Source organism: Colobus angolensis, unplaced genomic scaffold, assembly GCF_000951035.1.
Source record: "Colobus angolensis palliatus isolate OR3802 unplaced genomic scaffold, Cang.pa_1.0 Scaffold18, whole genome shotgun sequence".
In the NCBI taxonomy this organism is placed as follows: Eukaryota; Metazoa; Chordata; class Mammalia; order Primates; family Cercopithecidae; genus Colobus; species Colobus angolensis.
Window position 1 is genome coordinate 6,006,256 of NW_012114932.1, and position 14,048 is coordinate 6,020,303.

Sequence of the window (14,048 nt, forward strand, 5' to 3'; positions counted from 1 at the left end):
TAGCCAGGATGGTCTCCATCTCCTGACCTCGTGATCCGCCCGTCTCGGCCTCCCAAAGTGCTGGGATTACAGGCTTGAGCCACTGCGCCCGGCCAAGGATGATTTCTAAGACTCCTATTTTAAAAAGATTCTATCAGCTCAGAGTAGAGAGGGGCAGGATTGCTTCCTGTTGCCCAGGCCCCCTGCTCCTCTGGCCTCCCCCGAGGGGGTCTCCCCAGTGCTGTGAGTCTCTCCTCCTAGGGGTTCCATGGTGGGTCCAACAGTCTCCCTAGGCAGGGGGCACATGCACCGCCCATGGGTACAACAGCTGTCCTTCCTCCCCTCCCCTTTCCTGGCTGCTCCCTATCCCCACCCCCGCAGACTGATTTCTCAGGCATTAGCTCACAAAGGTGCTCAGGCCTGCTCTTGTTTTGGGGTTCATTGTAATTGTGAAAAAACTATCTTTTTCTTTTTGAGATGGAGTCTTGCTCTGTCTCCCAGGCTGGAGTGCAGTGGCGTGATCTCGGCTCACTGCAAGCTCCACCTCCGGGGTTCACGCCATTCTCCTGCCTTAGCCTCCCAAGTAGCTGGGACTACAGGCGCTCGCCACTGCGCCCGGCTAATTTTTTGTGATTTTAGTAGAGACGGAGTTTCACCATGTTAGCCAGGATGGTCTCAATCTCCTGACCTCGTGATCCACCAGCCTCGGCCTTCCAAAGTGCTAGGATTACAGGCGTGAGCCACCGCACCTGGCCGAAAAAACAATCTTTAATGAAGTTAAAACTTCTTGGATGATGGGCATCTTATTTCCCACAGTCTTCAATTTGCAAGCATGGAATAGAACAAGAAAAGTAACAGGTATACCTAGTAAGAAATGCTCAAGGATTTTCTGGAATTCGTACCATCACATTCCCCCTCACCTGGCGAAGGTCCACTGCTGGTATTGCATCCAGCCTGGCTTCAGGATGTTGGGAATAAGGCCCTTGTCTGGTCTCAGGGTCCATCTGTGCCATGGCTTCACCTCTCGCATTAACTCCTGAAACATTTGCTTCCACACTTCTGTGTCCTGAGTCATCTCTGCTGTTACGGTGTGCCTGGGTGGGTTAAGCTCTCCTGGGCCCTGGCAGGTCTGTAGTGGGAGATGAGGTTTCTCACTTCAGAGGGCAAGGGCTGAGACCTGCCCTCCCTTTGAGGACCTGGATTGGGCCCATGGACCATGTCTCTGCCCCCGGGACAAAGGTCAGTTGGCTCCAAGTTCAGAGGATGGCACTAGGCTCCACAAGGAATTTCAAAAGACACAGAACTTGTGATTTTTTTCATCAAAATGTTGCCAGGGAAGAGCTCTAAACTCCAAAATCAGGAGGAGTGCACTGCACTTCAGTCTGGCTCTGCTGTCTACCTGCCTGTGACCAGGAACACATCTTTTCACTTCCAGCACCCTTGTAAACGGTGGGGAGAGGCTGCGGGTGTTCTTTTCAGTTCTAACACTGGAAAATCCTTCTCCATCAGGCTGCTGTGCTCATGCTGGGGAGGAGAGGCACAGGGAAGAAGGACGCAGTGGTCCTGGGACCTCAACAGGATTCCCGTGTCCTTGCTCCAGGCTCTTTACATTCCGGCAGACACCCAAGGCTGCCCACCCATGAGAAACCAAAGCTGACGCAATCACTGTTTGCCCAGGTGACAGGTACAAGGGCGCAGGTCGGTGAGAGGCCACTAGCCCTAGGCAAACCCAGAGTCACCGCCCTCCTTCCTGAGGGGGTTCCCCATCCTCTACTTCCTGCAAGAGAGGATGAGGAGGAGGAAGAGGGGAGATTAGGGAGTGGGTACCGGAGTGGGCAACACCCCAGGAAGGCGAACAAGACTCTGGTGTCTGCATCCCAAGACCTGTCCACAAACTGCATGTGTCTTCCTCGGAGCCAGGCACTGACCTATGTCCCTGGCCACCTCCCAAGAGGAGGAGAGGAAGGAAGGGAGCAGACCAGGGAGGAAAAAGGAAAGGAGGCTGGGGATGCAGGGGGATGAGGGGATCTTCTGGTTCACTTGGAAACAAAGCCACCTCCGTCCTCCTCTCCAGCCCAGCTGCCCGCAGCTCTTGCCCTTGGGTTCAGCTCCTTGGCAGGCCCAAGTCCTGGGTCTCCCCTCTTTCCAAGACAGTTTTGTTTCTCAGCATTAGAGCTATCCCTCAGTTCCAGGGGGATTGGTTCCATGGCCCCCCGCAGATATCAAAATCCTTGGATGCTCAGGTCCCTTATATAAAATGACATAGTATTTGCATATAATCTATGTACATCCTTCCGTATCCTTTAATTGATCTCTAGATTGCTTATAATACCTAATATAATGTAAATGCTATGTAAATAGTTGTTATACTGTATTGATTTTAAACTGCGAACTAAAAATAAGATCCTAAGCCCCCAAACCAACTGGATGGACTCGCTTTTGGCCAAGGGGACCCCTGAGACACCTGAAAAACTAAATTCCCAGCTAGATAGGAGGGGGGGTTGGAAACACCTTATCATACTCCCTCCCTTTCAGCTTAGGGACAACTGACCAGCACTGAGGTTAAAACAGAGATCATAAGGCTGACAAAATAGACTGCTTGTCGCAATAAGATAACCACTTTATAAACAAGACCTAAGGCCATGCATGGTAAAAGTTATGCCCTACAAACCGTAATATCTCATTAAAGGGAGTTTTGTTAACCTGGTGTAATGGGGCTACTTTCCAAAGTGACTGCGGTATACATCACATGACAGAGAGCAGACTCCCTTGACTTCAGCATTCCTTTTGCTGACTTCATCTGCACATAACGCTTAAGTCGTTGCTACACCCCGAAAGAGATGTCCAACTCTGAATGTGACCATATTTGGAAAAAGGGTTTCTGCAGATGTAATTAAGTGAAGGATCTAGAGATGAGGTCAGTTTCATGAAATTTAAAGTTTCTTTTGATGGCAGGACATAACACAATGACAGGAAGATAGATACAAGGCAGAACTTTCTGTTAGTTATACCTCCAGACAAGGGAAGGCTGCCAGCCAGGCCCACACAGGGTGCCTGGGGACAGGGTAACAGCCAGCTGGAGCTGTGAGGGGCAGTTTGTGGGTGGGAAGTTGGGTAGTTGCATGGGGCTAGCTAGGTTTCGTGGGGTCCCTGTGGATTGGCTCATTTAAATAATTCTGAGTGCTCCAGGGCATAGGGATTGCCCCTAGTTGTCTAGTACTATTACGGACAAAACTGGTTCCCCCTAAATGGGGTCTTTTCCTGTTTAGTGCTGCAAAGCCGATATGCAAAATCAAAAGTGAATCTTAAGCAGCACAAGTTTTATTCGATGGCCATGGAATTGAGAAGTGGGAGCTTGGTTCACAAATCAACTTCTCAACTAGTGAGGGAAGAAGGATTTCTCTAATGAAGGGGTTGAACATTAGAAACGAGGGGAGGTATATTCATGTCTTTTCTGGAGATGGGTGGTGAACTTCTTGGAACTGGAGTGCTGCTTTCCTTTTTGTCCTTTTATGGCCTCTTTTGATCATGGTCATGGTGATTGTCAACTGTCGTGGTGCTTGTAGGAGGGTCATTTAGCATGGAAATGAGATTATAATAAAGCCTGAGATCTTTCTGAAGTCATTTGATTGTCTATCTTCGTTCTAACCAGTCTTAGCTGGTCTGGTTACAAAGGGAAATTTGTATCACAGGTGTCCTCTTTCTCAAAGATCAGCAGAGGTAAAATGGGGTAGAAATTCAGCTGTGTCACAGAGACATTACACTAGGTAACAGTTCCCGGCCTTGGGATTATTAGGGCAGGTGCACAGTGATCAGGAGTGTGATGGCCAGATAAAAAGAAGTGGTTTGAGTGTGGACTGACTCCTCATTAGCCAGGGCCTCAAACATCATTAAAAAACAAAACTAAGCTATATTACAAGACTGTCCTGGATTTGGGGTAAGCCCTAAACCCAGTGACAGGTATCTCTATAAGGGAAAGGCAGAGTGACATTTGAGACACAGAGACCTAGGAGAAGGCCATGTGGAGACAGAGCAGACAATAGAGTTAAGCTGGCACAAGCCAAGGAACACCTGAAGCCCACAGAAGCTGGAAGAGGCAAGAAAGGATTCTCTCTAGACCAGCCTTTATAGGAGGCATGGCCCTACTCATGCTTTGATTTTGGTCTTCTAGCCTCCAGAATTATGAGAGAATTCATTTGTATTGTTTTTAAGGTGTCCAACTTGTGATATTTTGCATGGAAGCCTTAAGAAATGATACACTGGCGTTTAACTCCCCTTGACTTCCCAGCTGTCCTGAGGGTTGGAGCCACCTGCCTGCTCTCTGCAACAGGTACAAGAATAGGAAGCAACTTCAGCACATACTTGCACTAGTGTGGGCCTTCCTCTTCCTACCTGCCACCACTTCCTTGGGTTCAGGTCCTCACTATTTGACTGGACAATTTTGGTTTATATCCCCGAGTACTGTCTTTCAAAATCATCCTTTACAGAGCTGCCAAAGAGCTCTTTTAAAAATTCAAATGCCACCCCCTGGCCAAGCTGGCCTCCTTGCTCTTTCTTGCACAGAATAAGCTGGACCATGGCTCATTCTGTCAGTTCCTCTGGGCCTCCTCTTGAATTATTAGGGAGGCCTTCCTTAAATTCCCTCAATAAAACGACAAACCTCTCCCTCTCCTCCCACACTCTCTTTCCTTCTCACTATTCTGCTTTTCCACATTTGCTTATTTTTAAATCACCTCCTGACATGGCCTTGGTTTCTAGGAAACTGCCAGTCCTGAGATAGAAAAGCAGGGAATTTTTGTTCATCTGAACAGTGCCTGGATATTCAGTAATTATTTGAATGAATGTGGAATGAATTCTGTCCCAAATTCTGTTAACTCTGTAGAACTATCCCAGTCTGGCGTTCCAGGGGTGGGAAGAGGGAGGATGGGGATGGTCTTGCAATTGCTCTTATTACAGTTTTTATGAGGGCAACTACAGTTTTCTGGATCTATGCATTCTCTGGGGAATCATCCATTTCCTCTCTGATAACTTACTTCTTTTCCTGTTGGAGCTTGCTGCTGTGTCATCATCTCAGACCTAATGACACTTAAATAATCCCCTTTTAGTTTCCCAACTGTAAGAGCCTTTGGATCAAGGTAAGCCTCTTTTCCCTTTCAAACGTGGCCAGCCTACCCTCTGTGATCTTATTCTCCACGGAATTGCTCTCTCGGTCAAGTTTAACGAAAATGCTTTCCGCTATTTTTCTTTCCTTTTACACTGTCCCTGTGCTGAATGCAAGATCAAAAGTTTTACAAGCCAGTTTAGTTCTTCCTTGAAGCTGAGATGCGATTCCTAAGAACAGATTTTTCCAGGGCTGGGACTTTTAAATGTTTCCTTTGAATGACTGGTTTTGTGATTCAACTGAGAATTTTTAACTGTAACCCAATGAGATGACTTGCCCTCCATATTCTAAAAGTTCTCATTTCTGATGACCTGTTCATTGGCTGAAATACACCACTCCCCTGAGATAAAATTCACAGCCTGTGCCAGGGCTTACATAAATGAACAATCCAGAATCAATATGAGACCATGTGACTTTGGAAGTCTGTGGATGGCCACAGGAAATCCCTCCTTGCTCAGCAGTTGGGGCAGCTCAGGCAGTGGCACCTACTGAACCTAGACCAGATATCCAGGTGCGCTCCCAGGCTGCAGAGTTTCCTGACTCGCAGAGCTCCTGGGGCCTGCTCTTGCCATGGAAACGGAAAACCTCCAAAGTGGGCAGTGGCCCTCGCTGCTCCTGGTCCTTCTGTCTTCTGGAACTTTTTTGTCACTTGTGTGTTTCAAATTTGTTTTTTTTGTTTTTTTTTCTCATAATTCTGTTGTCAATGGCATAAAAAGGTACACACATAAAGGATTATTATTTTTATTACACAGTTTTGGTCTACACAGCCTCCTCCCAACCTTGTGGTAGGAAACATGAAGCGCCTTCAAAGGGGTGTTGGAAGAGCCTGCTGACCAAACACCAAATGTTTATAAGCATGTGGGGCAACAGGGAAAAATATAGCTGCCGCTCTTAGAAATTAGTACAGCCACTTTGGGAAAGAGTTTAGGATTAAAGGTACACATGCCCTGTTCGGCAATTCTACTTGTATGTATACTATCCAGATAAACACTTGCACATATAATATACTGATATGTATTAGAATACTTATAGAAATACAATTTTAAAATCGAAACAACTGGAACACTCCTCTCTCCTCCCAGTGAACAGATGAAAACTTTTGTTAGACTCATCCAGTGGAATTCTATGCAGCAGTGAAAATGAATGAACTAGAGTAGGGTTTAGTGAATTTTGGCCCACAAACAAATCTGGCCCATCACCAGTTTCTGTGTGGCTCGAGAACTAAGAATAACTTATAAAGATGGATATTTGCAGTAGATAAGAAATCGTCACATTGATGTTATTTTCCCCAAAAGAACTTCATTATTACAAAAAATGGATTTGATTATGATTATATGTAATAATACTATAATGTTACATTTTGAATTTCATCAACAAAGTTTTGTGGAAATTTGTCTTCCTTCTTATACCTAGATAAGTACCTACATGATATCTTTGATTTGCCTCTTGGTCCACAAAGCCTAAAATATTTATTATCTGGCTCTTTAGAGAAAGAGGTTTACCATGCCTTAAACTAGAGCTACATATATCAACATGGACTTATCTCACAGTCATGGCATTGAGTAAAGAATTCAAGCTGCTGGAGCTTCTACACAGCAAAATACCTCTTATATGAGGAACAAAACCATAACGACATCGCTTAGGAAGTCACGCACTTGTAGTTAAGAACATAAGGAAATTTATAAACATAAAGGAGAGTGGATGAGAGGTCCTATGGCTGTGCTGGGGTTGTGAGCTACCCTGGCTATGGCAGTATTTCCAGTTTAGGCTCGAGAGAGCGAGTGCTACCTATCCTTCTAAATGCTGCAAAGAGTATCACTGAGCAAAGGATGCCATGATCAGTACAGGGAACAGAGAACACACTGGACTCAAAGGAGAGGAAGTGAATTTGTAACTTTGGGTTCCTCCTTTAAACCTGGTTTTCTTGTGATCCCCGCTCTCTTACTGTTGAAGCTGTGGCCAACCTGTTCCTGAGACCAGCCTGCCTGAGTAGCTCTGCCTGGCCTTCCTGTGGGGCAGAAGAGATTATGTCTCATGTCCCTGGACCAGGTGACCCATGGTCAGTGGCTCCCAGGCCAAGTTCCAGGTGAATGTTCAAGGCTGCGGTTTGAGAGTGGGATGCTAACCAGCCTCGCTGCTCCTGCCACCAGCCCAGGGACACAGGGCACCAACCAGAACCTCCATTTCTCATCCCACTGGCCTTGGTCCCCAAGGTGCTGCAGTAATTGAGCTGCTCTTTAAATTAGGACACATTCCTCTGGGGCCAAGGCTGGTCTTCTTTCCCAGAGGGAGTGCTCCTAGAACAGGAGAGGAGTTAATGAAGAAACTCTGCATTGTATCCTCGTGCTGAGGGAGTGCAACCCGGGAAGGACAAGCTTGGAAGGGTTCACACTGTTTGGAGCTGCAGTCAGCACACCTGTTAGCAGAGGGCTCTCACGGGTTTGGTAAGGCTGGCGCTGGCCAGGAATTTGCTGGGCAGGCAACAGGCCACTGTCTGTAAGCCGACAAAGGAGCAGGAGATCGGGAACCAATGGCATGGGCATACAGTGGGGACAGGAGGCCTTCTGAGCGCCTGAGCCACTGGAGGCGTGCAAGAAGTGCTGCAGCTCAGCAAGGGATCCTCGGGGCCACAGGGCAGGCGGGAGCTTGGAGAGGAAGTCTGGGCGCCAGCACGGACAGCAGGCCTACAGAGTACACAGGCTGCTCGGAGACTCCGAGGTCTGTGTTGAGAGGGCTGCAGAAAAGGTCATCACCACACCCAGGCTGCAGGTGCAGCGGACCGCACTCCTCACATCCGGACTGCCCTCCCGCGGCCCTCACAGGAAATGGCAGGAGCTCCCCTTCCTCCTGCAACGTCCCTCTGGCGCCCTCTAACGAGCAAGCTTGCTGAGCTCACTGAACGAGACAGATGCTTGGAGAAGTCCACGTCAGCGCATGTACTATATTGAAGGGTGATTCGGAGCTGGGAGACAATGCATACAAAGCATACAAACTTTATTACAAATTCATTATATAACCGCACCAATGGGGGCTTGGGAAGAGAAGGAACTGGCCTAAATAACTTTGGAAGATAATGTTTTGTCTGGAAATTATTAGGCTAAAGATGAAAGGCACTATGAACAATGTACTCTAATTGATTATTTTCTTATTTATTTATTTATTTATTTATTTTTGAGACAGAGTCTTGCTCTGTCTCCCAGGCTGGAGTGCAATGGCGCAATCTTGGCTCACTGCAACCTCTGACTTCCTGGTTCAAGCAACCTCTGACTTCCTGGTTCAAGCGATTCTCCTGCCTCAGCCTCCTAAGTAGCTGGGATTACAGGCACATGCCACCATGACCAGCTAATTTTTATATTTTTAATAGAGATGGGGTTTCACCATGTTGACCAGGATGGTCTCGATCTCCTGACCTCATGATCTGCCCGCTTTGGCCTCCCAAAGTGCTGGGATTACAGGCGTGAGGCACTGTGCCTGGCTGATAAATTTATTTTACATAAGGGTACCCAGGTAAAGGATTCTGAAACAGCTTCACAGGTGTACTGGGAATGAGCAAATAAGTAAATGCATGATAGAAGGTGGGCCAGGTTGTTCACACTGTGGGAGAGGAAAGTTACAGATTAACAAGAAAGGAAGGCTGGAATGAATCCTGGAGACTGGATTAGAGTTGGAAACATCAGTATGAAGCTCAGTATATACACAGATGGATAGGTACAGAAACAATGTGGATATGTGTATACATAATAATTTAGTATGTATGCATACATTACCTGGCTCAGTCTGCTGAGAGGGCCTAGAGGCAATGACACCCCAGTGCTCACATCTTGGTTTCTAAATACCATTCTGCAATAAAAGGAACAAAGGATCCTTGGAGAAATGACTAATAAAATACAAGAGCCTGGAGCATCTTGTAGTACCAGAAAGAAAGGAAGTACTCAAAAACAAAAAGGATGGGAACACATCAGAGGGACACAGGAACCAACCTGAAGGAGCTCCCAATGGCCAATGCTGGAATGATGTGAACAACAAAATAACTAACATAGTATTATATTGTACTATAACCCAAAGTATTAAATATAAGTGAGGCTATTCTGATATAAATGATTTAATAAATCATTTATATCAGATGATATACAAATGAGTACAAAGACAGATCTTTTTTAAACAGAATTTCAAATAGCATGTTAGACAGTTCTCCCTCCAGGGAATGAGGCTTAGTTCAGCCTCTGCCACCCTCTTTCTGGGCAGGCTAGACTCACTTCCAAAGAACTGAGTATGGAAAGGGGAAAAGAGTAAATAGTAACTAGTAGAGAAATCTGGTAGATACCACCTTTAACCCAGTGATGAAGGTGAGCATCACCAGTGTGGATGTAAGGCACCCTCTAATAGGATGTGATAAGAAGGGTGCTCCTCCTCCGTAGTATGCTTCCCCCAAACCTATAATCCCAGTCTGATAATGAGAAAAACATCAGACAGACTTAGACTGGGGAACATTCTACAGGATTCCTGACTAGTACTCCTCAAAACTGTTGAGGTCCTTAAAATTAAGGGGAAACTCAAAAACTGTCACAGCCGATCAGAGGAGGCTGGGACAAATGACAAGTAAATGCAATGTGGTGTCCTGGATGGGATCCTGGAACAGAAAAGAGGACATTAATAGAAAAGTTGATGGAATCCAAATAAGGTCTGACATTTAGTTAATAGTAACATACCAATGTCAGCTTCTTAGTTTTGACAAATGTACCATAGTAATGTAAGATGGTAACAATGGGGGAAACTGGATGAGAGGTGGATGGGAAATCTCTGAACAATCTTTGCAACTTTACTATAAAACTGTACCAAAATAAAAAGTTTATTTTAAAACATGGGTGTATTGGGCAGGTAAGTTCTCGTTTGTGAGCCTCAGTTTTCTTACTCGTAAAATGAGGTAAATAGTCTTCTCCGGGTCCTGCCAGGCCAGGATGAAGAAATGTCTTTGTAATCAACAGATGCATGGTGAATGTTGAGGTACAGGGGCTGGATAGTGCAGAGGCCAAGCTTGCACCTTTACAAGGTACCTTGGTCCACCTATGTGGCTGAGCTGGACTTTTCTTGGCCCCACAGCTTTCTTTACCCCTCTCTGTGGAGAATGGTAGTTCTGGTGTCTCTCTTACCAAAGTCTTCCCAGCTGCAATTCATTCTACCGCTTTTGTTCCCTCCTCTGGGAAGATATGAGTTCCCTAATGCAGCCTGGAGCCCACCTCATCTTCATGGATGGACAAGAGACTTCTGAGAAACAAACTCGCCCATTCAAACCCAAAGAATGGACTCAGAGACCCCGAGAATAGTGAAAGTGCGACTTTTAATGACGGTCTTGCAAGATCGGGTGCGTGGCATGCAGGCACACCCAGCAAAGTTTCAACAAGCAATTTATCCCCTAGTGCGCAGGTCCCTCCCCGGTTCCCGATAGGCTGAGTACTATGGGGCTACAATCTTCCTGGATGTTGCCTATTGATTGTTAGTCAGGGGCTTTAGGTGTTTTGTTTGTTGGTTGGTTTGTTTTTATGGTTGTCTTGCTGCAGTTTGTTGCAACCCACAATGCATTGCAATCCTAGTTAGCTTAGAGGCTCTTTAAGTATTTGACTTATGACCTAAGTAGCTGGGCAGGCTGATAAGAACAGACAAAGCAAGCTATTTTGCAGACTAGTAAACTTTTACCTTAGACTAAACTTCTTTGGTTCAGGTGAGGACAACTAAGGGTGGGGGAAGGGAGAGGAAGGGGGAGGCCAACAAGCAGGCGTGGGCTATCCAAGCAGGAGCCTAGTACATCCTGTTCCTTCTGTAGTTTGCTGACCTAAGCCGATTCAAGGCACTTTGTCTTGGAAATGGACCAGTGTATGCATTATTTCCTTCAGATCTGTCTGGGCCTTGGTCTCCAAAACCAGAAAATGGCAGCAACAATGAATGCACCACAAACTGCTGCACTTTGGCGGTGAACCCTGACCCCAAAGCTTTGAGTACAGTCTGTCTCACCCCACGCTCCTACCCACCTACAGGACTTCCTCTTTCCCATGCAGGAGCTGTTGGCACTCCCAGAGGGAAGGAAGGTGGGGAGCTCTTCTCAGGGGCCAGGAAGTTCTGGAAAACTTCCCCTCAGCAGAGCTCCCCACCTTCCTTCCCTCTGGGAGTGCCAGCAGTACCTGCATTCCCGCCTATTCTGGCTCTCCGGCAGGGAGCTCTGCCTCACTTCCCAGTGGACGGTGTCATGGCCTTCACAGCTGGCCTGAGTGAGCACAGCGGGCACTGAGGGGAACAAAGTGTGGGGGCTCGCCAGCAGCCCTTATCATCACCTGCCAGCCACCTGCCTCAGGCTGGGCCAGCTGCACCCTGGGCTTTCTGCTACTGGCTTCCCGGAGCCCTGGAACTCCAGCTGGGCCCCTGGGCTGTGGTCTGACTTGATCCAGAATTTAATGAGCAGAAGGAATGGAAGAAGACTCATTCCCCCTGGCCCTGGCAGGTGCTCCCAGAGCCAGAGGAGCCGGCTGTGCCCTGAGAGCAGCAGGGTCCCAGAGAGGGTCTGGAAGCAGTGGGGCTGGCCAGGGAGGAGGCATCACCCCAGGGCCAGGCCTGTACATCCTCCTTTCTTTCCCAGCAGCCCCCAAGGATGTGAAAGAATTGACTTCTCTGCCCCGAGGTGGTGGGTAGGGGCATGGGGTGAGAGAGACTGTATACCTTCAGGTATCACACCTGCTGGGAATGTTTGACTTCATTTTTCATCTGTTTCCTTATTCCTCCTCTGGGCACTTTTAATTTTCTTGCTTCATCAAGTTTAGCTAATTTTGATTGACAACCATACGCTGTGGCCGCCAGATCATACGGGCTCAGTTCCAGTGTGGGTGGAGGGTGGATACTGGCAGAACATTCCAGGCCCTTCTTGGCACCGCCTTCCCAGCAGGGACATGCAGTTTTTTAGCAGAGTGAGGGTAGGGGTGTGGTGAGGAGAGCACAGCCCCTAAGGCCTGAGGCTGCCTGGAGGAAACCTCAGTTTCATCTTGCCCTGAGCCTCAGTCTCCTGATCTGTGAGATGGGGATGATGGTCACAGGACCTACCTCACGGAGGTGGCTGAGGATCAAGGAGTGTTCAGGGCAGCACCCTATGGGGGCAAGTGTTCAGAAGATGTTCCCCAAAGTCTGCCAAACAACTTTGTTCTTTCTTTTCTCCCTAGTGTTTACCCTTTACTGTCCAGAGCCCAGGCCCCAGCTCAAACACCTATGCCACTATGACTTGGGTAATCATGACGATTGTCCATTTACAAATTTCCATCCTCTTCCCTTCTCTGACCCCTCCCTTCCCTCTTCAGCCATTTGTTTGTTTGTTTGTTTGTTTTTAGGGTTGTCTTGCTGCATTTTGTTGCAGCCCACAATGCTTTGCAATCCTAGTTAGCTTAGGGGCTCTTTAAGTATTTGACTTATGACCTAAGTAGCTGGGCAGGCTGATAAGAACAGACAAAGCAAGCTATTTTGCAGACTAAAAACTTTTACCTTAGACTAAACTTCTTTGATTCGGGTGAGGGCAACCAAGGGTGGGGGAAGGGGGTGGAAGGGGGAGGCCGACAAGCAGGGTTGACATTTGAGGCAGGAGGCCATATTTCAAGAAACTTTTGCTCTGCAGCCTCCAGGGGGCCTCTCAAGGGTATCTCTGGTACATCCCAAACAAGGACAGCACCTTTGGGGAGTGCCAAGGTTATTCATGAGGCCGAAGTCCTTTGTATGGCTTTCTGTTGGGGGCTTTTAAAAATAAACTTTTGGCCAGGGTGTAGTGGCTCACATCTATAATCCCAGCACTTTGGGAGGCAGAGGCAGGAAGATTGCTTGAGGCCAGGAGTTTGAGGCTACCCAGGCCAACATAGCAAGACCACTGTCTCTGTTTTTTTTTTAAATAAATAAAATAAAATAAACTTTACATTGACACCCAACATACATATATAAATATGTACAGTTAATATTTGTGTAGCTAGATGAGTTATCACAAAATGAACACTTTTGTGTAATCACCACCCAAATCAAGAAATGGAAACATTTCCACCCCCAGGCCCCACTCTTGCTCCCATTAATCACTTTCCTGCCCCTCTTCCTCGAGGTTAACACTCCCCTATCTTGTGGCCTCACGGGCACTGGTTTCTACTGTTCTTGAGCTTCACATAAATGCAGGCAGGTGGTAGGTGCTCTTCTGTGTCCAACCTCTTGTGCTCAATATTATGTGTGTGACATTCAACCATATTGTCGTGGGCAGCAGCAGTTAGCTTATTCTCACTGCTTAGTTGATAGTATTACAATTGATTTATCCATCTACCACTCACAGACATTTGGGATATGCATGGATGATGCTCTTATCAACATTCTTGTTTGTATTTTTGGTGCACACATGTATGCCTTTCTGCTGGGCATACACCTAGGAGAGGAGAGGCTGGGTTCCAGGCAGTGCTGTGCTGGCGTTGGCTCATGGGAGCTGGCTGTTACGTGGTCAGGGATTTGCAAAATTTCCCCCCATTCTGATCTTCCTTTCCCTTGCATTCCTGTGGCTCTTGAGGTTATTTCAGCCTATTGTATCTGTATGGTAGGAATGTTATACAACAGTGGAATATCACTCATCTCCTCCCAACTCCAAATTCAGTGGCACGCATCCATGTCGGCAGCTTGAAGTCATTCAAGGAGTTTTTACACCACAGAAACTGGCAAATGCTACATATCAGAGCTTCATAGGTTTATTGTTTTGTTGATTGTCTAAAGTTAGACTTAAGTGATAGAGAAAATCTTCCTCCCTTCCCTCCCCCTTCCCTTCCCTTCCCTTCCCTTCTGTTCCCTTGCCTTGCCTTCCTTTTTTTTGACAGGGTCTCACTTTATTGTCCAGGCTGGAGTGCAATGATATGAT

General features: G+C 47.0%; 1 protein-coding gene across 1 annotated transcript in view; it reads right to left on the minus strand.

The window, feature by feature from the left end:
* RTP3 (receptor (chemosensory) transporter protein 3) overlaps positions 1–1,891 on the minus strand; it is a 4,480-nt gene extending 2,589 nt beyond the window's left edge. The window contains exon 1 of the mRNA XM_011939236.1: positions 900–1,891. Coding sequence (XP_011794626.1) covers positions 900–1,054 — 155 coding nt within the window. The 5' untranslated portion in view covers positions 1,055–1,891. The remainder of the gene's footprint in view (positions 1–899) is intronic.
* Positions 1,892–14,048: the final 12,157 nt, after the last annotated feature.